General features: G+C 40.5%; 2 protein-coding genes across 2 annotated transcripts; both read right to left on the bottom strand.

Moving 5' to 3' along the window:
• Positions 1-6,050: 6,050 nt before the first annotated feature.
• Positions 6,051-7,937, bottom strand: LOC118565823 (tripartite motif-containing protein 16-like). Its single transcript, XM_036146855.1, has one exon. The coding sequence runs from the start codon at positions 7,861-7,863 to the stop codon at positions 6,103-6,105; it is 1,761 nt and encodes a 586-aa protein (XP_036002748.1). The 5' UTR covers positions 7,864-7,937; the 3' UTR covers positions 6,051-6,102.
• A 2,214-nt stretch (positions 7,938-10,151) lies between these two features.
• LOC105921924 (tripartite motif-containing protein 16-like) lies at positions 10,152-11,974 on the bottom strand. Its single transcript, XM_036146821.1, has one exon. The coding sequence runs from the start codon at positions 11,910-11,912 to the stop codon at positions 10,152-10,154; it is 1,761 nt and encodes a 586-aa protein (XP_036002714.1). The 5' UTR covers positions 11,913-11,974.
• Positions 11,975-21,837: the final 9,863 nt, after the last annotated feature.

Consider the following 21,837-nt stretch of genomic DNA (forward strand, 5'->3'; position numbering starts at 1 on the left):
CAGCTGCAGAATGATAGGTTTCCTTTCCTCTGAAAACAATAAACCGTTGCTTCACAGGTCCGTAAAGTTTAATTTCTCAATATGTTTTGTCAAAGCTAGGAAATGAAAAACCCTCTTCCTCTTTTCTCAGAAATGGGAGGAGCAGCTCTTCCAGGAAGTATTTTGTTTGCCAATACTTCGTCAGCTCTAAGTGGCCTGATCATTTGCAGACTTTTGCTAGTCTATCTGTGTCATTTCAGTTTTATAATTTTAATATTCATGTTTTGTGAGAAATCTGTTGATTGAAGAAAGCATGTCACTTTTCTCAGACATATATAATTTTTACTCTGTTGTATTTAACATACCATTTATGATCACTATTTATCTCAGTTATCTTATAATTTTCTTTTTGAGAAAGTCAGATAGAGAAATGTTGAGAGTGCAACTCTTTTTATACTTGCATTTTATAGAGGTCTTGATGACCGCCCACATGCCACACTTTTATAACAGGGTAAAAACAGTTTTTTTGCAGATTGATAAAAGACCAGCAGCAGTTGTTTGTCAAAGTTGGTCTTGCATTGCATTCTCAGGAAAATACAGCCTTTCCTATTTAATGATATAACCTAAATGCAAACCATGAATCATAAACATTCTTTAGGTGACATGTAGTGTTCATTTCTTCATACTACAGGTAATAAGAACCTGTATGGATTCAAGGGTTTGTGATCAGTCTCAACTGTGACAGCATCATGTCCATACAGGTAGTGATGGAACCCCTGGCAGGCGAACACAATACTGAGGCGCTCCTTCTCAATTTGTCCATAGTTTGTTTCTGTAGGAGTGAGAGCTCTTGATGTGTAAGCGACAGGCTGACTTTTCTGCATGAAACAGCACCCCAAGCCAGTCATACTGTAGTCACTCTGGACTGTGACAGGTGTTAAAGATTGGGTTTACCGGCCACTTGTTTGACCGCAAGTGAGAAGACATTAATCAAGAGGTAGAACAGTTTAAATGCATATTTAATTCATAGAAATGAAATATGGAGACAGAGTATACATTTACCAATCAAGATGATTTCCCCGTGCGGTCGAGAAGTCTGTCTGAAGTAAGCTTTGAACAAAGACTCTTTTTATCAACTTTAAAACTCCTCCTGCTCGCTCAAGGGGGAGGATGACTGACCTCCTCTCCTTCTGACCACCCCCTCGGGGCAATAACACGCCCTGTTATTCTACCCAGCAAAAGAGAGGGGAGACACCCCTACTAATATATATTTTTTAATTCTCAACACAGGGTTGGTCATGTTGTAGTAATGTAGCACTGGCATGGATGAGGCCACGTCATGCTTGCGAGGCCAGTGCCATGATGTGTCTTTGTCCAGAATGGGCGCCACAATGGCTCACAAACACCAGACAGGTGCAACATGAACTTCACCAGATAATTAGAAAACCCCATTAGATGCCCCATTCCCTTTGCATCTAATGGGTTTGGCATGTTGATTATGGCATTTACTTTCTCTGCATCAGGCTTCGATTGACTAGCCGACAAGATGTGACCATGGAATCAAACCTCTGCCACTTTAAACTGCAGCTTTTCAAGCTAAGGCACAGGTACATTGACTAAACAAAACTAAAGCCTGTAACAATCAGCTGTGATGAAAACATGTTTATTTTACAAGACACAGTTGTAGGAGGGGGTATAAAATCAATGTTACATGTAACGGCTACAACTCTGAACCAAATAAATTAAAAGTGATGCTGACTTGGGGAAGTACAGCTTTAATGGACATTTATAAGAGGGACTAAGAACACAAAAGCAGCTTTCCAGGCCATTGTCACATTAGAATCCTAACTTATTTTTGTTTTTTTATTTTGGAATCCTGACTTCTTTGACTGTGTCAAAGAAGTCAGCTCCTATTTTGGATTTTTAAAACAATTGGAATGCAATGTAACATATCATAATAATAATAAGAAAGGTAATAAGTAAAACAGCACAGCTATTAACAATGTTTTTTTATGGAGCCATAACTACTGTCGTGTGGAGAAGTCTGGGTGAATGTGTAGTGAGAGCCATGACAGTGACATAAACATTAGATGAACATCTTATGAACATTGTTAGAGTACTTACAGGTATTGTACCCCACGTGGAAGTTAACTGGTCTGCAAACTTAGCTTGAAGTTAGTTCCACCATTATCTGTTTGCGGATTAGCGCAATCGTGCCCAACCACTGGTAGAATGTTCCGGCATTTATTTGTATTCAAAGGAGGACTTTTCTTCCTTGGCAACAAGTAAACGATGGGAAAGTAATGTCATTAAGGCTATTCTGATTTAGATCTTTGATCCACCTCATTGCTTTGTGGACACCATTAAAAGAGTGTGAAGGAGCGGTGCATGGCGTATTGTCTTGGTGGTGGTGTCTCCGTTGTCACTCTGTAAGCATAAAAGTTGTTGAACTAGTTCAGTTTTGTTAAAATTTGTTTGTCTATCAAACTTTACTTAAAGCAAGCAGTGGTTACATGTCCTCAAAGCCGGACCCCAGCATGTACTGAATTAGAGAATGTGGTCTGGACTCTGTGGAGGAGAGTCATGGTTTCAGAGACACTGTAGAAAGACAGAATACCTATACTGAGGTAATATTGGGTTATTCCACATGATGCATCTTTCTGGTGTGTCATTTAAGTTTACATTTCTACATGTTCTTATGTAGACCCTCATAACAAGTCCTATTCAGAAAGGGGGATGTAGTATCAGGCTATCGGTGGTGTAGGAGCCATTTTTCCTTTCCTGTGTTTATCGCCACCAGGGGGCGTATTTCATTTTTGAGTTCTGAGTGTCTGATGGGGGATGAGGTTATCTAAGGTTAACCATGATTGTGTTCAGGTGTTGTTAATGGGAAGAGGCAACAGTTTTCTACTGTGCTTAGTAAGAATTGAGGTTGAATATATGTGGATCTAAATGGAAATATTGAGACAATGGACATTGTGCAAACAATAAATGACATTATTATAAGTCAAACTGAAGATCGGATTACGAATGTTAATTGAGCGCACGTAAAACCAACGACTTTCAGAAACAGCAGCCAGTAGCCTAAAATAGAGGATTTTATCCGCTACAGGTGGATAGAAACCTTTGTGCTGTATTGTGTTGGAAGGGGACAGAATTAAAGTGTACCTGCTAAGATGATGTGTCACGTCTGTTTCTTTGTGGCCTCAACATATTATTAAATATACATTTCGGAGAACAGAACAATAGCCTCCATGGCTGAACAGAAACAGGTGGGGGCAGCAACCAAACATACTCCAGCATCAATAAAACAACAAACAAGATGACAAAGTAAATCCATAAAGACAGCTGATCTCTGAGTAGTGAAGAAATGACAAGAATGAACTCTCAGCAACAATGGTGTAGACTAAAGAAACTGAACTACACATTTTAACCACCTGGACCTGAGATCTATTTAATTTCAGTTTAACCAAATCGGCAGAGGCTTTACTGAAGAAAGGCTTAACACCAGCATGTGGAGGCTGAGTGAACATGGTCTGGACTCTGTGGAGGAGAGTCATGGTATCAGAGATGCTGTAGAAAGACAGAATACCTGCTCTATGATCCAGGTACACTCCTACTCTGTAGGAACCAGGACCTGATACTGGAGATTGAATGTTTTACTAAAACTCACACGTTTTTTTCACTCACAATGTAACACCCAAGATCATCTTGCCCAAATGCACATTTGTTCAATCTCTAAATGCTCTCGTATAAACAGTAAATCTGGATAATCACAAAAGTTTTTTTTTTCTTTCATCAATGTTGCTTTCTTGTTCCTCTCAGATGATAACAGATGTATGCCAGAGTTATTTCTCATGAATATTCTAGGACTCCAGCTTCAGTGAGATATCTGTCCACGTTTCTCCATGTATTTCCTGTAGTTTATCTCTGCTGTCACAGTATCTCAGTTTAGTAACAGGTTTAAAATGAAGGCGTTTGACACTGATAGAAAGCAAAGATATTGTTTTATTATTTTGAGCTACATGTAAATGTCTGATGACTGCAAATTGAAAAATACGCAGTATTGCTTTTATTTTAGTTCAAACACAAACACGTAAAGAATAAACTCAAAAATGTATGTCCCCAAAATTTAAATCAGGTTTAAAATGGACCCAAAGGGGTTAAAGGAAAGCAGTTTTACAACAGATCAATATGCAGTAATTCAGCTAAGCATTTGATTACATGTCATTCATTGATAAAATCCACACGCATCTTTAGAATATCAGCTTAAATATGCTCTATGCTTTAAATGGTTGTAAAACATTTTAAAATGACCAAAAGCACACAGTACCACCTTAAAAGCAAAAATATGTATATTGACATTTTCACAAAGGGAAATAATAAAGAATGCGCCGCTTTTAGGTGACACTGAAAACATGTCTGGGAAAGGAGTCAACTTAAATCTCATGGTTTAATGTTAACTGTATAATGTAATGTTATACCAGATTTACTATAAAAAAATTAAAGGAATTGGAATATGTCAGATGTGTCACTTTATTTACAGATGTACTTGCTGCAGCATCGATTTTACAGCCCTGCCATTTTAAAGTTACACAATCAACCCTTTTTTTGGTTTATGTGGTATTTTGAAAATACATAACATGATTCCCTGCTTTAAAAAAAAAAATCACCAAGAAGCATGCAGCCTTTTAGCTTTTAATTAAAAGAAGTATTCCTGCTTACATCTGTCACGAACCAGAGACAGAGGACCCAGTATTCAGCCAGACAAGAGAGGTTTTAAGCAAAAAACAGGATTTAATAATAAAACAGGGACAGGCAGACTCAATGATCAAAAGGGCAGTCCAAAATCCGGTACACTAAAGGCAGTCCAAAATAGGCAGAAGTACAGACAAGGATAAGGCAAACTCAGAATATCACAAGGCAGGTCCAGGTCAGAAAAACAGGTAAGCAATCATTCAGGGCAAGAAAATCAGGTTTAGGGATCAGGCTGGCTCAGAGTCAAAAAGGCAATCGGGTCGGTATCAACAGGGCTATCAGTAATACAACGCTGGATAAGACTCACCAAGTGGTTTGAATTGATCTGGCCGATTGCAGAGGTTTGTGACAGGACTATATAGGGGAGTGAGCAGGTGAACAGGAGTGAAGACTAATTACTGACATGGGTGGAACTTATTAGGAACAAGGAAGTGACTGAAAGAAAACTGACACTGATTGGATGGTGACTGGAGAAGAGGAGTGACTGGGTGTTGTCTACGAGGTGAGCTGGCAGATAGCTGGCAGGTGAACTGAGTGACTGATTAAAGGCTGGATACAGAGAAGTAAACAGAGCAGGCCAAGTGAAGTGATAACAACATCAAACCACAATAAAATCCAAACTAGACCTAACCTGGCTCTGCCAGATAGATTTGCTCCGCATATCCATCTGGAAACCTTCCGTTGAAGTAATTTTGGGAAGGGGCGAAAATACTGGTTAGCTGATTGGCCTATGTTGGTGATAGACGGGCCAAATAAACCAATCAGATTCGTCGTCGCTCTGTTACGAGCGACGACGAAAACACAACCACAAGCCAAGCTACTCTTGCTGCTGCAAGTAAAGGCTCGTTAGCTCAGCAGAGAAATACTCTGTAATTCCGATAAAACTTGCTCGATAGCCACGCTAACGCTAGTTTCATCGGCTGAAGCCGCCATGTTCTTTAGACTGAACTGTCGCGCTTCCCGTTACGTCACACCTCAACCGCCTCAAAGCCAACGCTGATTGGACGTTCGTTTGGTGAACGGCTCCAAATTTTCTTTAACGGAGAGTATCCAGACTGATCTGCGAGGTGAAACCTTGAACACTCGCGAGATCAGGATGGTCTCACGAGGCTAAACTAGACCATAACAGAACCAAAACCTAACACTAAACAGAACACAAGCTATAACAGGAACCAAACAAGAAAGAACCCGAAACCAAAACTGAGCTTTAAAGCTGGAGAGTTTAACTAATAGATCAAAATAAACAAACAGTCAAAACAAAAACCCAGATCCTGACAACATCTTGAACAACTTCTAAACCTCTGAGTAACTTTGATTTTTTTTTTAGATGGCTAGGCATACATATTGGGTACAATTAAACCCAATCTATGAACTGAGCCACTCTCCTTCACTTATTTCAGATACTTTTCTCAATTTAATGATCTCTGCTGTGGTTCCTGTGGAACGTGAAAGCCAAATCCCAGCATGTAGCGGCTCAGTGAATACGGCCTTTTCTCTGTGGATCAGAGTCAACACCTCCTGGAAAAAACGGTCGGCTAAAAAGACTCTGTAGAAAGACAGAATCCCTGCACTGTGATCCAGGTACACTCCGACTCTGGAGGAAACTGGACCTGGGATGGAGATTTCAACTTCGTCACTGTAGAATGTGTAACCTGTTCTGCTGCAGCCCAAAGCCCAAGACTTCTCATTCATACCAAAAGTACTGTCGTCTGTGTACTCTTTTCTATCAGTATCCCTGTAGGCAACGGCTATTTTGACTGATCCCCCGCTCCACTCCACCTCCCAGTAAAAACGTCCAGTCAGACGTGATCTACTCAGGACCTGCCGTCTTCTGGTGAATCTGTCTCCATCATGCCAATATTCTTGGTCTTTGTTAGTCATTGTAACTTTTCTGTTACCTTTAGATAATTTCAGATATTTGTGTGCTGTGTCAGGATCCAGTGTGAGTTTCCCTGAATACTTTAAGAATTTCTCTCTTGTTGGTTCTTGTTTGAGCAGTAAGGCATCCGCCAGACCCACCTTCATGGCTGCATCCACTTTAGTGACTGGCAACGAGGCGTTTGTCTGTTCCTGTTTCAGCACGTCCTGTATTATGACCCTGAGCTCTGACACAGCTGCTGTCACATCCTCAAAGTATCTCAGAGGACGAATATTGATGCTGGATGAGTGTGTAGACTCACTGAGTGCTGACAGTGAGGGGTAGTTGAGGAGAAACTGGCTGTGATCCTCTGTGTCTGAGAGCTGCTTCAGCTCAGCGTCTTTCCTCTTCAGCTCAGTGATCTCCTGCTTCAGCTTCTCCTGAAGCTCTTTGACTCGACTCACTTCAGTTTCCTGCTGGGATCTGATCTGCTGCTTCACATCAGAGCTTCTTTTCTGGATGAGACGGATCAGCTCATTGAAGATCTTCTCATTGTCCTCCACTGCTTTATCAGCAGAGACATTGATGGCCTCCACCTCCTGTTGAAGCAGCTTCACATCTTTCTCTTGGTTCTGGATCCTCTTCTGGATTTGTTGTCGTCTCACCTGGACCTCCTTCTGCTTCTCAGTCCTTTCTGCTGCAGCTGGGACGGTTTTATGGCCTTTATGTTCATTCATTAAGCAGAGATAACAGATACACTGCTGATCAGTACGACAGAAGATCTTCATCACCTGATCATGACGAGAGCAGATGTTCTGCTGGAGGTTCTTGGATGGATCCACCAGTTTGTGTTTCTTCAGTCCAGGAACATAATAGTGAGGTTGAAGGTGTTCCTCACAGTATGAAACCAAGCAGAACAGACAGGACTTGGCAGCTTTCATCTTCCTCCCAGTGCAGACATCACAGGCCACATCTTCAGGTTCAGCATAGCAGAGATCATCTGGAGCAGCTTGGAGTCCAGTCTTCTTCAGATCCTCCACCAACTCTGCTAACATGGTGTTTTTCATCAGAACAGGCCTCGGTGTGAACGTCTGTGTACACTGAGGGCAGCTGTGGCTTTGTTTCCTGTCCTCATCGTCCCAAAAGTTTCCAATACAGTTCATGCAGTAATTGTGTCCGCAGGGGATAGTCACCGGAGTCTTTAGGAGATCCAAACAGATGGAGCAGGAGAATTTCACAGAATCCATCTGATATCCTTGCTCTGCCATTTCTTAGGCGGATAGCTGCTGAATGATAGGTTTCCTTTCCTCTGAAGCCAAAAACCCGTTGCTTCACAGGTCTGTAAAGTTTCAGTTCTCTGAAAGGGGAGTAACTTCATCAGAGCTAGGAAATGAAAAACCCTCTTCCTCTTTTCTAAGAAATGGGAGGAGCAGCTCTTCCAGGAAGTATTTTGTTTGCCAATACTTCGTCAGCTCTAAGTGGCCTGATCATTTGCAGACTTTTGCTGGTCTTTCTGTGTCAATTCAGTTTTATAATTTTAATATTCATGTTTTGTGAGAAATCTGTTAATAGAAGAGAACATGTCACTTTTCTCAGACATATATAATTTCAATTCTGTTGTATTTAACATACCATTTATGAACACTATTTAGTGCTCATAAATGGTTATCTTATAATTTTCTTTATCTTTTTGAGAAAGTCAGATAGAGAAATGTTGAGAGTGCAACTCTTTTTATACTTGCATTTTATAAAGGTCTTGATGACTGTCCACATGCCACACTTTTATAACAGGGTAAAAACTTTTTTTTTTTGCAGATTGATAAAAGACCAGCAGCAGTTGTTTGTCAAAGTTGTTCTTGCTTTGCATTCTCAGGAAAATACAGCCTTTCCTATTTAATGATATAACATAAATGCAAACCATGAATGATAAACATTCTTTAGCTGACATCTAGTGTTCATTTCCTCGTACTACAGGTGATAAGAACCTGCATGGATTCAAGGGTTTGTGATCAGTCTCAACTGTGACAGCATCGTGTCCATACAGGTAGTGATGGAACCTCTGGCAGGCGAACACAATACTGAGGCACTCCTTCTCAATTTGTCCACTTTGTTTCTGTAGGAGTGAGAGCTCTTGACTCTCAGCAACAATGGTGTAGACTAAGAAACTGAACTACACATTTTAACCACCTGGACCTGAGATCTATTTAATTTCAGTTTAACCAAATCGGCAGAGGCTTTACTGAGGTAAGGTTTAACACCAGCATGTGGAGGCTGAGTAAAACTGGTCTGGACTCTGTGGAGGAGAGTCATGGTATCAGAGATGCTGTAGAAAGACAGAACACCTGCTCTATGATCAAGGTACACTCCTATTCTGGAGGAAAATTGACCTGACACTGAAGATTGAATGTTTTACTAAAATTCACACGTTTTTTTTCTCTCACAATGTAACACCCAAGATCATCTTGCCCAAATGCACATTTGTTCAATCTCTAAATCCTCTCGTATAAACAGTAAATCTGGATAATCACAAAAGTTTTTTTTTCTTACATCAATGTTGCTTTCTTGTTCCTCTCAGATGATAACAGCTGTATGGCAGAGTTATTTCTCATGAATATTCTAGGAATCCAGCTTCAGTGAGATATCTGTCCACGTTTCTCCATGTATTTCCTGTAGTTTATCTCTGCTGTCACAGTATCTCAGTTTAGTAACAGGTTTAAAATGAAGGAGTTTGACACTGACAGAAAGCAAACATATTGTTTTATTATTTTGAGCTACATGTAAATGTCTGATGACTGCAAATTGAAAAATATGCAGTATTGCTTTTATTTTAGTTCAAACACAAACACGTAAAGAATAAACTCAAAAATGTATGTCCCCAAAATTTAAATCAGGTTTAAAATGGACCCAAAGGGGTTAAAGGAAAGCAGTTTCACAACAGATCAATATGCAGTAATTCAGCTAAGCATTTGATTATATGTCATTCATTGATAAAATCCACATGCATCTTTAGAATATCAGCTTAAATATGCTCTATGCTTTAAATGGTTGTAAAACATTTTAAAATGACCAAAAGCACACAGTACCACCTTAAAAGCAAAAACATGTATATTGACATTTTCACAAAGGGAAATAATAAAGAATGTGCCGCTTTTAGGTGACACTGAAAACATGTCTGGGAAAGGAGTCAACCTAAATCTCATGGTTTAATGTTAACTGTATAATGTAATGTTATACCAGATTTACTATAAAAAAAATTAAAGGAATTGGAATATGTCAGATGTGTCACTTTATTTACAGATGCACTTGCTGCAGCATCGATTTTACAGCCCTGCCATTTTAAAGTTACACAATCAACCCTTTTTTTGGTTTATGTGGTATTTGGAAAATACATAACATGATTCCCTGCTTTAAAAAATCACCAAGAAGCGTGCAGCCTTTTAGCTTTTAATTAAAAGAAGTATTCCTGCTTACATCTTGATAAACTTCTAAGCCTCTGATTAACTTTGATTTTTTTTTAGATGGCTAGGCATACATATTGGGTACAATTAAACCCAATCTATGAACTGAGCCACTCTCCTTCACTTATTTCAGATACTTTTCTCAATTTAATGATCTCTGCTGTGGTTCCTGTGGAACGTGAAAGCCAAATCCCAGCATGTAGCGGCTCAGTGAATACGGCCTTTTCTCTGTGGATCAGAGTCAACACCTCCTGGAAAAAACGGTCGGCTAAAAAGACTCTGTAGAAAGACAGAATCCCTGCACTGTGATCCAGGTACACTCCGACTCTGGAGGAAACTGGACCTGGGATGGAGATTTCAACTTCGTCACTGTAGAATGTGTAACCTGTTCTGCTGCAGCCCAAAGCCCAAGACTTCTCATTCATACCAAAAGTACTGTCCTCTGTGTACTCTTTTCTATCAGTATCCCTGTAGGCAACGGCTATTTTGACTGATCCCCCGCTCCACTCCACCTCCCAGTAAAAACGTCCAGTCAGACGTGATCTACTCAGGACCTGCCGTCTTCTGGTGAATCTGTCTCCATCATGCCAATATTCTTGGTCTTTGTTAGTCATTGTAACTTTTCTGTTACCTTTAGATAATTTCAGATATTTGTGTGCTGTGTCAGGATCCAGTGTGAGTTTCCCTGAATACTTTAAGAATTTCTCTCTTGTTGGTTCTTGTTTGAGCAGTAAGGCATCCGCCAGACCCACCTTCATGGCTGCATCCACTTTAGTGACTGGCAACGAGGCGTTTGTCTGTTCCTGTTTCAGCACGTCCTGTATTATGACCCTGAGCTCTGACACAGCTGCTGTCACATCCTCAAAGTATCTCAGAGGACGAATATTGATGCTGGATGAGTGTGTAGACTCACTGAGTGCTGACAGTGAGGGGTAGTTGAGGAGAAACTGGCTGTGATCCTCTGTGTCTGAGAGCTGCTTCAGCTCAGCATCTTTCCTCTTCAGCTCAGTGATCTCCTGCTCCAGCTTCTCCTGAAGCTCTTTGACTCGACTCACTTCAGTTTCCTGCTGGGATCTGATCTGCTGCTTCACATCAGAGCTTCTTTTCTGGATGAGACGGATCAGCTCATTGAAGATCTTCTCATTGTCCTCCACTGTTTTATCAGCAGAGACATTGATGGCCTCCACCTCCTGTTGAAGCAGCTTCACATCTTTCTCTTGGTCCTGGATTCTCTGCTGGATTTGTTGTCGTCTCACCTGGAGCTCCTTCTGCTTCTCAGCCCTTTCTGCTGCAGCTGGGACTGTTTCATGGCCTTTATGTTCATCCATAGTGCAGAGATAACAGATACACTGCTGATCAGTACGACAGAAGATCTTCATCACCTGATAATGACGAGAGCAGATGTTCTCATGGAGGTTCTTGGATGGATTCACTAGCTTGTGTTTCTTCAGTCCAGGAACATAATAGTGAGGTTGAAGGTGTTCCTCACAGTATGAAACCAAGCAGAACAGACAGGACTTGGCAGCTTTCATCTTCCTCCCAGTGCAGATATCACAGGCCACATCTTCAGGTTCAGCATAGCAGAGATCAGCTGGAGCAGCTTGGAGTCCAGTCTTCTTCAGATCCTCCACCAACTCTGCTAACATGGTGTTTTTCATCAGAACAGGCCTCGGTGTGAACGTCTGTGTACACTGAGGGCAGCTGTGGCTTTGTTTCCTGTCCTCATCGTCCCAAAAGTTTCCAATACAGTTCATGCAGTAATTGTGTCCGCAGGGGATAGTCACCGGAGTCTTTAGGATATCAAAACAGATGGAGCAGGAGAATTTCACAGAATCCATCTGATATCCTTGCTCTGCCATTTCTTCGGCAAACAGCTGCTGAATGATAGGTTTCCTTTCCTCTGAAGCCAATAACCCGTTGCTTCACAGGTCTGTAAAGTTTCAGTTCTCTGAAAGGGGAGTAACTTCATCAGAGCTAGGAAATGAAAAACCCTCTTCCTCTTTTCTAAGAAATGGGAGGAGCAGCTCTTCCAGGAAGTATTTTGTTTGCCAATACTTCGTCAGCTCTAAGTGGCATGATCATTTGCAGACTTTTGCTGGTCTTTCTGTGTCATTTCAGTTTTATAATTTTAATATTCATGTTTTGTGAGAAATCTGTTAATAGAAGAGAACATGTCACTTTTCTCAGACATATATAATTTCAATTCTGTTGTATTTAACATACCATTTATGAGCACTATTTAGTGCTCATAAATGGTTATCTTATAATTTTCTTTATCTTTTTGAGAAAGTCAGATAGAGAAATGTTGAGAGTGCAACTCTTTTTATACTTGCATTTTATAAAGCTCTTGATGACTGCCCACATGCCACACTTTTATAACAGGGTAAAAACTTTTTTTTGCAGATTGATAAAAGACCAGCAGCAGTTGTTTGTCAAAGTTGTTCTTGCTTTGCATTCTCAGGAAAATACAGCCTTTCCTATTTAATGATATAACATAAATGCAAACCATGAATCATAAACATTCTTTAGGTGACATCTAGTGTTCATTTCCTCATACTACAGGTGATAAGAACCTGCATGGATTCAAGGGTTTGTGATCAGTCTCAACTGTGACAGCATCGTGTCCATACAGGTAGTGATGGAACCTCTGGCAGGCAAACACAATACTGAGGCGCTCCTTCTCAATTTGTCCACTTTGTTTCTGTAGGAATGAGAGCTCTTGATGTGTAAGCGACAGGCTGACTTTTCTGCGTGAAACAGCACCCCAAGCCAGTCATACTGGAGTCACTCTGGACTGTGACAGGGTTGGTCACGTCGTAGTAATGTAGCACTGGCATGGATGAGGCTAGTGACTTCAGCTCTGACACTGCCATGTCATGCTTGGGAAGCCAGTGCCATGATGTCTTTGTCCAGAATGGGTGCCACAATGGCTCACAAACACCACACAGGTGCAACATGAACTTTGCCAGATAATTAGCAAAGCCCATTAGATGCCCCATTCCCTTTGCATCTAATGGGTTTGGCATGTTGATTATGGCATTTACTGTCTCTGCATCAGGCTTCCATCCACTAGCTGACGAGATGTGACCATGGAACCAAACCACTGTCACTTTAAGCCTCAGCTTTTTCAAGCTAAGGCACAGGTAATTAAAAAAAATTAAAAACAAAGCAACTGGACTTGTTTTTCGTAGTTGAAGACGTTTCGCTTCCTCTCCAGGAAGCTTTCTTAATTCAAAAAGTCTGGAGTAATGTGGAGTAACAAGCTTTATACCATTGCAAAACAAAGGCCTTGTATTGGCTTAGATAACACACAAATTCAATCGAAAATAGGTCCACCCCTTAGTAATGGGCGGTCGTTAAAGCCATTAAGCCAGCAGATTGCACCGAAACTGGTCCACTCCTCTGTAACGAGGAGTGGACCAATGTTTTGATCACCCGAATGAGGGTGAGAGTTAAGGTGATGATTGGCCGGAATTAATCCTGTAGCTGTGTTATAAATTTTAGAGAGTTGGAACCTAAGGCCTCCTCCTCTGTTTAAGGTTGGTTTTTCTCTCTTAACGTAGATGGCTTCCTTCACACCCCTTTCAAACCATCTGTCTTCTTTGTCCAAAATGTGAACATGTTGGTCCTGAAAAGAGTGTCCTTTGTCCTTTAGGTGTAGGTGGACAGCAGAGTCTTGTCCTGAGGAGGTAGCTCTTCTGTGTTGAGCCATGCATCTGTGGAAAGGTTGTTTGGTTTCTCCAATATAAAGATCAGAACATTCCTCACTGAACTGCATACACCACTCCGCTCATCTTAGGTTTGGGGGTTTTGTCCTTGGGATGCACCAGCCTCTGTCTGGGGGTCCTGTTTGGTTTGAAATGTACTGGGATTTTGTGTTTGGAGAAAATCCTCTTGAGTTTTTCAGAGACTTCAGCAACATATGGGATGACGATGTTTTTTCGTTTATTCTTCTCACCATTATGTTCTGCAGCGGGTCTTTTGGATTTTCTTGCTGATTTGACAAAAGCCCAGTTAGGGTACCCACAGGTTTGGAGGACATCTTTGATGTGTTTCTGTTCCTTGTGCTTCCCTTCTGTTTTAGTTGGGACATGCTCGGCCCGGTGTTGTAAGGTTCTGATGACAGAAAGTTTGTGCTCCAGTGGGTGGTGTGAGTCAAAAAGAAGATGTTGCTGGAGTCTCTGAAAAACTCACGACCCCCGCCCCCCCTTTAAGGGGGGGTCGTGGTCTAGTGGTTAAAGCAGCGTGCTGGCGCTCAGAGAAGGATGCAAGTACCCGGTTCGATCCCCAGTCATGGCACCCTGGGTGCCTGAGCAAGACCCTTAACCCCTGATTGTTCCCCAGGAGCCGCACAGTGGCAGCCCACTGCTCCCCAAGGGGATGGGTTAAGATGCAGACATCATTTCTCCATTGTGAGATCAATAAAGTTCAATTATTCAATTATTATTATAATTTCTCTAGTGGGGCTGTCACTCAAAGCGCCCCACAAGTGTAGCGAAATAACCAATCGTATAATGTTGTTAGGGAAAATTTATAAATATTTAGCCAATCAGCATCGCCAAAATGAATGGCTTTGGGGCTACTGGAATTTTTGCCCCTGCTACACAGTGATATAGGTGTATGGCAAGCCAGTTTATCATAAATTGGTGATGTATCTAGTAGTCAGTCAGGCAGAGATTACGGCGACGACGACAGAGAGAGAGACACATTTTGTCATGTGGTGAGTGAGTTTGAATGTTGGGCTATTTGTTTTGAAGAGAGTGAAAGGATTTTGGAAGGTACTGTGAACATTGTATCATGTACATAATTTTGTCAGTTGATGATTTTTTTCATATTTTGAAATTCTGTTCTGTTTCTGTTCTGTTGTGAAACCCATTGTGTTATTTTGAAACTGTTTGGCTGAAGATTATGGCAGTACAGTATGGTGTATGCCTACTTTGGTGACAAATAGTGAATTTGAGTGTTGTGTTACTTTCCAAAATAAGACCTAATTAGCTGTGGTTGAATGCATCTGTAAGCTGCTGATTTTGTGAAGGGAATTAAATGCTTATTGTGGAATCTTGGAAATTTCCGATTTTTAATTTGAATGCATGTACTGGGTTACGCAGGGAAATCTATTGGCCAGCCACACCAAGATTTTTTTTCACCAGCCGCCACTGATCTAAACCCAAATATCTGACCTGGCTGGATGTTTGAAGCTCTTTCAGCTTCTGCCATCTCCGATCTATCCCTGCTGAGTCATGGTAGTGTTGCCCTCCAGTAGACTCCACAAGTTCAGGCGTACTGAGTTCTTGTATTTTGCATTCACATTTTCTGTACAGTTCATGTTACCTGATGGACAAAGTTGATATCAAGCATGTTTATGCAGAGACCTTTTGGATGCAGGTCAATAGTTTGAGTGTTTAAATATACTGTCCTATTTTCAGATAAAAGAAAGACAATATAGTTACAGTGGCATGGGTTTGTGAAGGCCACATCTAATACTAAGAATAAATATATTTTACAAAATTAAACCGTAACAGTAATATGCTTATTGATATGTTACCTTGACATATCTTTGTTTTTAGAATCTTTTATTTATATCTTTATTTTTTCAGTGCTATTTTTCATGTCAATGTTAATACCATGAGGTTTGGTGTTAATAAAAGTGTCAGATTTCAGGTGTTTGTGGTAGGACCATATCGCAGACAAGAGCTAAGAAGCAGCATAGTAAGTGATTTATTAAAATAATGGAGCCTTACAGTATGGCAGGAATGACAGGAACCAGGAACATGGAAAGGATGAAACCAGAACAGGGTAGTATGATGGAGAACCTAATAATGAATTCCTGGCTGAACCCATAGGGGGGAGATGGAAGGAACAGCAGGTGGTGTAAATTAAAACAGGTGGGATGAGTAAAAGCAACTAGGCTGAAGGAGAGGGAGGACAATGAACTGTCAGTTAATTTTATTTAGAACTGGCTTTGTTTTGTTTTTGTTCTTTGTCTTTTCTGTAAAATGAAACTTTTGATTTTTAGATCATCAGATCTCTTTAAACATAACACCCATGTTTCTGTTCCATATCTGTATGTTATTTAGGGGAGTGTGAATGCTTAATTGAACTCTGATGTTGACCAAATAAACAAACTGGGGTCCGCCTCAAAACCTAGGTCTCAACTCGGTTAAACTGAACTCTGGAGCGGTTTGAATACATATGGAAATGCCAAGAAGACTGGAGTCCACTCCAAAAGGAGGAAGAGGACTATAGCGCAGGGCAATCCTGGTAAATACTATTTGAGTTGAGCAATAATAGTAATGAAGTAAATCATATACTTCAAAAAACCTTGTTCAGCAGCTGTGTAAGCATGACAACAGTTCAATGAAGCTGTATGCACCCCTGATTGAAGCGATCTCACCAGCCTTGTGTAATATGTAAAAATCTGGGTAGTCCTTTGTCTATCCTCTGCTAATGCTTAGCCCACTGTTTAACTGTGCTTGTCTTTTGTAACTGGGCGAAAGAGAGCCCCTGTACCCCAGTGGGACATTTGGAGCTGGACACATAGTGGACTCCTGGAAGGAGGATTGTGTGTCTGTCCATTGTGTTGGTCGAGGATGTTAAAAATGCAATCAAAATTGGATTTATGATAACAGGATTTCTGCTTTTTGGAGCTGCCGTTTACCTTGAGTATTGAGAAATTCTGAAAATGTTGGCAGCTGGTTCGGCCTATGTCAAGGTTGCCTAAACTTTGTGAGGGATATGTCTGGTACCAACAAACCAAAACCAACAAATGCTGTGTAAGCAGAACTGCAGGCCAGGTGCAGTTCCTGAACTTGCTAGCAGGATGGAAACGATCTTGGAGAAGTTGGAAGCTCGACTTTGGCAGAATGACCACAAATTCGGCTGTTTGGAATTGCCATTTAGAAGATCCAGTAAGACTCTAAGGCAGACAGGAAAACAGGTGTCTCCTTGCTTGAAAACAAATGCTATTATCAGAATCTGGTCTTCCCCATCAGCCTTAAAAAGGCAGACAATCTTAATTTCTCCTGGATGTTATGCATGCAAGACACTCTTTAACAACTGTGACCTGGAACAGAGCGGCCTGATAACATCATCGCTATCGGACTCTGGCTGCAAGGGCTATCAGCCACAGTTTACAGACCTATACTAATTCAGACACATGATTACACTAAAGCACATACCATTTTCCTGGTACTCCTCATCATCAAACGTAAGGCCCATGAAGGGGCTTTCAATATAGCCCCGCCCTTTCATTTTCGGAAGGCTTAGGCCTGGATTTGACTCGCATTGTCAATGCGCGTTTCTGTCATGTAATGATGTCGGAGTTGAAGGATGCCTGAATTCTGCACAGCCGCCTGAAGCTCCTTTCCTTTCCATGATAAAGTTCTTACTGTTGACCTCGTGAACGTTCAAGAATCAGGAGCTAGGGGCTATTAGTAAGGGTATTCGGATTGAGCCTCTAAGCGGAGGAGCTTAGCAGCTATTATTGTTGGGAGGGGCGGAGGATTTCTAAAGGCATTAAACTGCAACTGCATTTCTTCACCTCCAGCTTTAAACATTTATAGTTTAGACAAACACTTTAGAATCCATTATACGATGTTCAGTGGAATTATTATTATCAAACATGTTTCATTCATTGTAAACTGTGTTGATATTATTCACTTCGTGGGAGTATATTTAACCACTCTATTGGTAAAGTATTTTAGCTGTAAAAAACTGTTGGTAAATTATCACTTAAGTATATGTTTATTTTTATAATATATCTACATATTGTATGTTCAGCTTTGTGACTTTATAAAAGAAATGTTTTTTCTCAGTGTGTATAAAGTTTTTTATTAAGAGTGAAATGTGATAGATAAAATGCTCCTGGAAAAGAGAAAAGTAACTGTTTTTAACAATTGTTCTTGGAAGGAAGGATTAATAACTCTGTAGCATTTAAAGCCTAGTTCAAGAACAGTTTGAAAGATATCTGGAAAGAATAACTGTCTTGTTTAAAATCAGCATGTAGACCCATCTAACATCCTGACCTGCACATTTTAAAGTCAAGCTGACTAGCAGCCTCATATATGAAGCATGTGTACACACCAAAAAGTTGTGGTGCAATATTTAACGCAAAATCTGGCATGTGCAAAAGGAAGGTTACACGAAAGTGTCACGCAAATTTTTGAATTTTTGATACAATGTTACTGTTACCTGCCTGTAGCTGTTGAGGTCTTTTGGGTATGTGGTCATAGGCAATGGCACCACTCAAAATTCCGATAACAGAGAGTTTCTGTTCCATTGGGTGATGGGAATCAAAATGCAGATATTGTTGTTTGTGTGTGTGTGTGTGTGTGTGTGTGTGTGTGTGTGTGTGTGTGTAGGCTTCCAGTAAACCTCGATTTTAAGGCTTCTATCTACCAATCCAGAAAGGGCATCATGTCCAAATTGGCATCCATTCAAGAAAAAAAAATATTTGCTGTCGCTTGAGTTGATGTGAATGCCTCAACTTCTTTGGTTTGTATTTTGACCCAAGTGTCATCTATGTATTTAAAACCAATTTGTTTGTAGTGCTTCCTGATGAAGATTTGTAGTTGGCTCCAAATAAACATTGATCTAACCCTCCTGCTCTGGTGATGTTCTTATATGAAACTGCTACATCAACTACCCCCTACCTGCCTTCTCCACCTCTCAGTAAAGCGTCCAGACAGACTTTTTCTACTTAGAACCTGTTTATAATAATTGAATCTGTCTGGATGATGAGGATAAGGTTGTAGTCTATTCTTGTTGCTGTTCGGTCCCCCTCAGATAACTTTCTGATTGCTGTGTTTGGAACCAGAGTGATTTCCACCAGTAGAGGGAGGCATCCAATGAGCAACTGAAGATAAAGTAATATGAGGAAACTTCCTATATGTATTATCAAAAAAAGTAAAAAACAAAATTGCCTTGAATATCCAAAATATGAGCTGGGAATGGGGTAAAAGTGTTCCAGTTAACACAGTCAAAGAAGTCAGGATTCCAAAATAAAAAAATAAAATAAAAAAGTTAGGCTTCTAATATGACAATGGCCTGGAAAGCTGCTGTTATGTTTGTAGTCGCTCTTCTAAACGTCCATTAAAGCTGTACTTCCCCAAGTCAGCATCACTTTTAATTTATTCAGTTCAGAGTTGTAGCCGTTACATGTAACATTGATTTTAGACCCACTCCTACAACTGTGTCTTGTAAAATAAACATGTTTTCATCACAGCTGATTGATACAGGCTTTAGTTTTTTTTAGTTAATGTACCTGCGCCTTATGCTGGTGAAGATTCTCAGTCATCCTTAGCTTTTTCAAGCTAAGGCACAGGTAATTAAAAAAATTATTAAAAACAAAGCAACTGGACTTGTTTTCCATAGTTGAAGACGTTTCGCTTCCTCTCCATGAAGCTTTCTCAATTCAAAAAGTCTGGAGTAATGTAGAGTGCCAAGCTTTATACTACTGCCCAAACAAAGGCCTTGTAATGGCTTAGATAACATGCAAATACAACCGAAACAGGTCCACCCCTTAGTAATGGGCGGTCGTTAAAGACATTAAGGCAGCAGATTGAACCAAAACTGGTCCACTCCTTTGTAACGAGGAGTCGTTAGGGTTGTTGTTGGCCTGGCTTAAAGGAACAATGTTTTGATCACCCATATGATTGTGAGGGTCCTATATGTAAAGTCAGTGGAGAAAAAATATAGAATACCAAAAGAGGCAATACAGGCCTAGGGCTGTAACAATTTCTCATTATTTACACAAACAGTTTTCTTATCACTGTCAGAAGGCATTGCAGGGGAAGGGTCTTCCAAATGACACAACTACTGAGATGGTCAGAGCAGGATACTAAACAGGCAACCCACTGGTTACAGGAAGAACACCTTAACTCCTGACACTGTCTCATAGGAGGAGCAAGGGGATAAATTGTCAGACTGTCACATCTGACCGGTGCTTTGGGGAGAAGGAAGTGGTTGTTAGTTGTATAAATAAGAAATAGTCATAATTTCCTTTTAGACAGTCCAGTGAAATCAAATAAGGGAATAGTGTGTGGTCCATCGCTGGTTGTCTTCTTACTTTCCAGCAGCACTGGATGCCGCAAGTGCAAATATCTGTGCTGCACAAGAAGTCAAACTTGTTTTCTTTTGCAGGGCTGGAATATTTCATCAGCAGGTGGGTGTATTATAAGTAAATGATATCTAGGACAATGTAGGAATTGGTAATTGTTAATCGTGTTTTTTTCACTTTTAAGAAAATGTTAACATTTAATTATCTTTCTGAAAAAATAAAAAACCTTAGCTTGGAGTTCTTGATATTGTGTATTGAATCCATTGGATGTGAATTCAGCATAAGAAAGACTTCAGTCACACATTTTTCTTTCTGATGTTAAAAATACTGAGCATGATTTTTTCACATTATGTTTTAAAAGAAAATGTCATCGTACCATCAAGAACAATTCTGACACTGTGATCTGTTTCAAGGAAGGGAATGAGAAAGACATAACCTTGTGTTGAGTAAACACTAATACAGATATAAAACAGGCTTAAATCAGAAGACACTGGACTTTTGATCAGTTCTTTCTCAAAACATTTCAACACCTATCCAACAGTCTTTATCAAATCAGAGGCTCGCACTTGAGTAATCTCTTCTAATTCATGGCAGCCCACTGCCTACACTCTAAGAAAATGGCCACATTCTCTAACAACCAGTAAAATCTGTAATGACTGGATCTGAGAACCTGGAATTCAGCAAGAACCTGAGTTACGTTTTAAGAGGTTCATTGAATGGTTGAATAGTGGCTGACAAGGCAGGCAGAACCAGATTGACTAGAGGCAGACAGAACCAGACTGACCAGTTGCAAGCAGTGGAGACGAAACAAGATGAGACCTTCTGGCACTTGAAGCTTGACTGAGACAGGTAAATGTAGGCGGAGTTATAGGTGAGCTGAGACTAATTAGTGGCAGCAGCAGGTGGAACAAATGGCAGGGAAGTGACTGAGATACATCAAGTGGAAATGTAAAGTCTAGACAGTCCAAAACACAAATCATGACAAAAAAAACATTGGAGGCTCCGGGGAGATTCCACTATTGGCCAAACTGAGCCGGAAAACCCTGTGTTGTATCTAATCATTATTAGAAGGATCATTAGTGTGAATCAGACGATGGTAAATCCTATGTCAAAGATTGCCTAAAGCGTTGAGCTTGGTGGGACTTTCTTTTCATTCTCCATCATAGTGTCAAACTATTGACCTTTTCACGGTCACCCCTGGTTCCTTTATCTGGTAATGTGGTGTTTGTATTGTAGACTTCTGTAATAAAAACACTTCCAACCATAACTATATTTTACCATATTTAATCTAAAACGCAGAGCTATGTGTACAATTTCAGTACTGGGTTCTCATAACAACAGAACCGGTACCTGAGAGCCCCGTTTTTCCTTTCAGTCAGACATTAAATACCAAGCATTTGGCCACCCATTCAGGGGCGGGCACAGTATGATAGCAGCGTTCCGTTCATCACATTGGTGGAGAAGATAATGCAGTAATGCAGACGTGTCCTTGCTGACACATAACACCCATAACAGTCATTCTGTCTAGTCTAAGTATGTCAGACACATTTTCCCCATTAGTCACTCTGTCCAGTCTAAATATGTCAGACAGTTTGCCTTCAGAGTTTGTCTATCTGTAATTTCCACGGCAACCAACTTTGCAGTCCAGTCTCTGTAATCTCATAATCCCTTACAATTCCCCCTGTTGGTGTGCCCCAAAGGCACAGCACAACTAAAGCAATTACAAA

The sequence above is a fragment of the Fundulus heteroclitus genome, chromosome 14, assembly GCF_011125445.2.
Source record: "Fundulus heteroclitus isolate FHET01 chromosome 14, MU-UCD_Fhet_4.1, whole genome shotgun sequence".
NCBI lineage: Eukaryota > Metazoa > Chordata > Actinopteri > Cyprinodontiformes > Fundulidae > Fundulus > Fundulus heteroclitus.

Bases quoted from the DNA above. Each gene is read 5' to 3' on its own strand.
- LOC118565823 (XM_036146855.1), bottom strand. From the start codon at position 7,863: ATGGCAGAGCAAGGATATCAGATGGATTCTGTGAAATTCTCCTGCTCC.
- LOC105921924 (XM_036146821.1), bottom strand. From the start codon at position 11,912: ATGGCAGAGCAAGGATATCAGATGGATTCTGTGAAATTCTCCTGCTCC.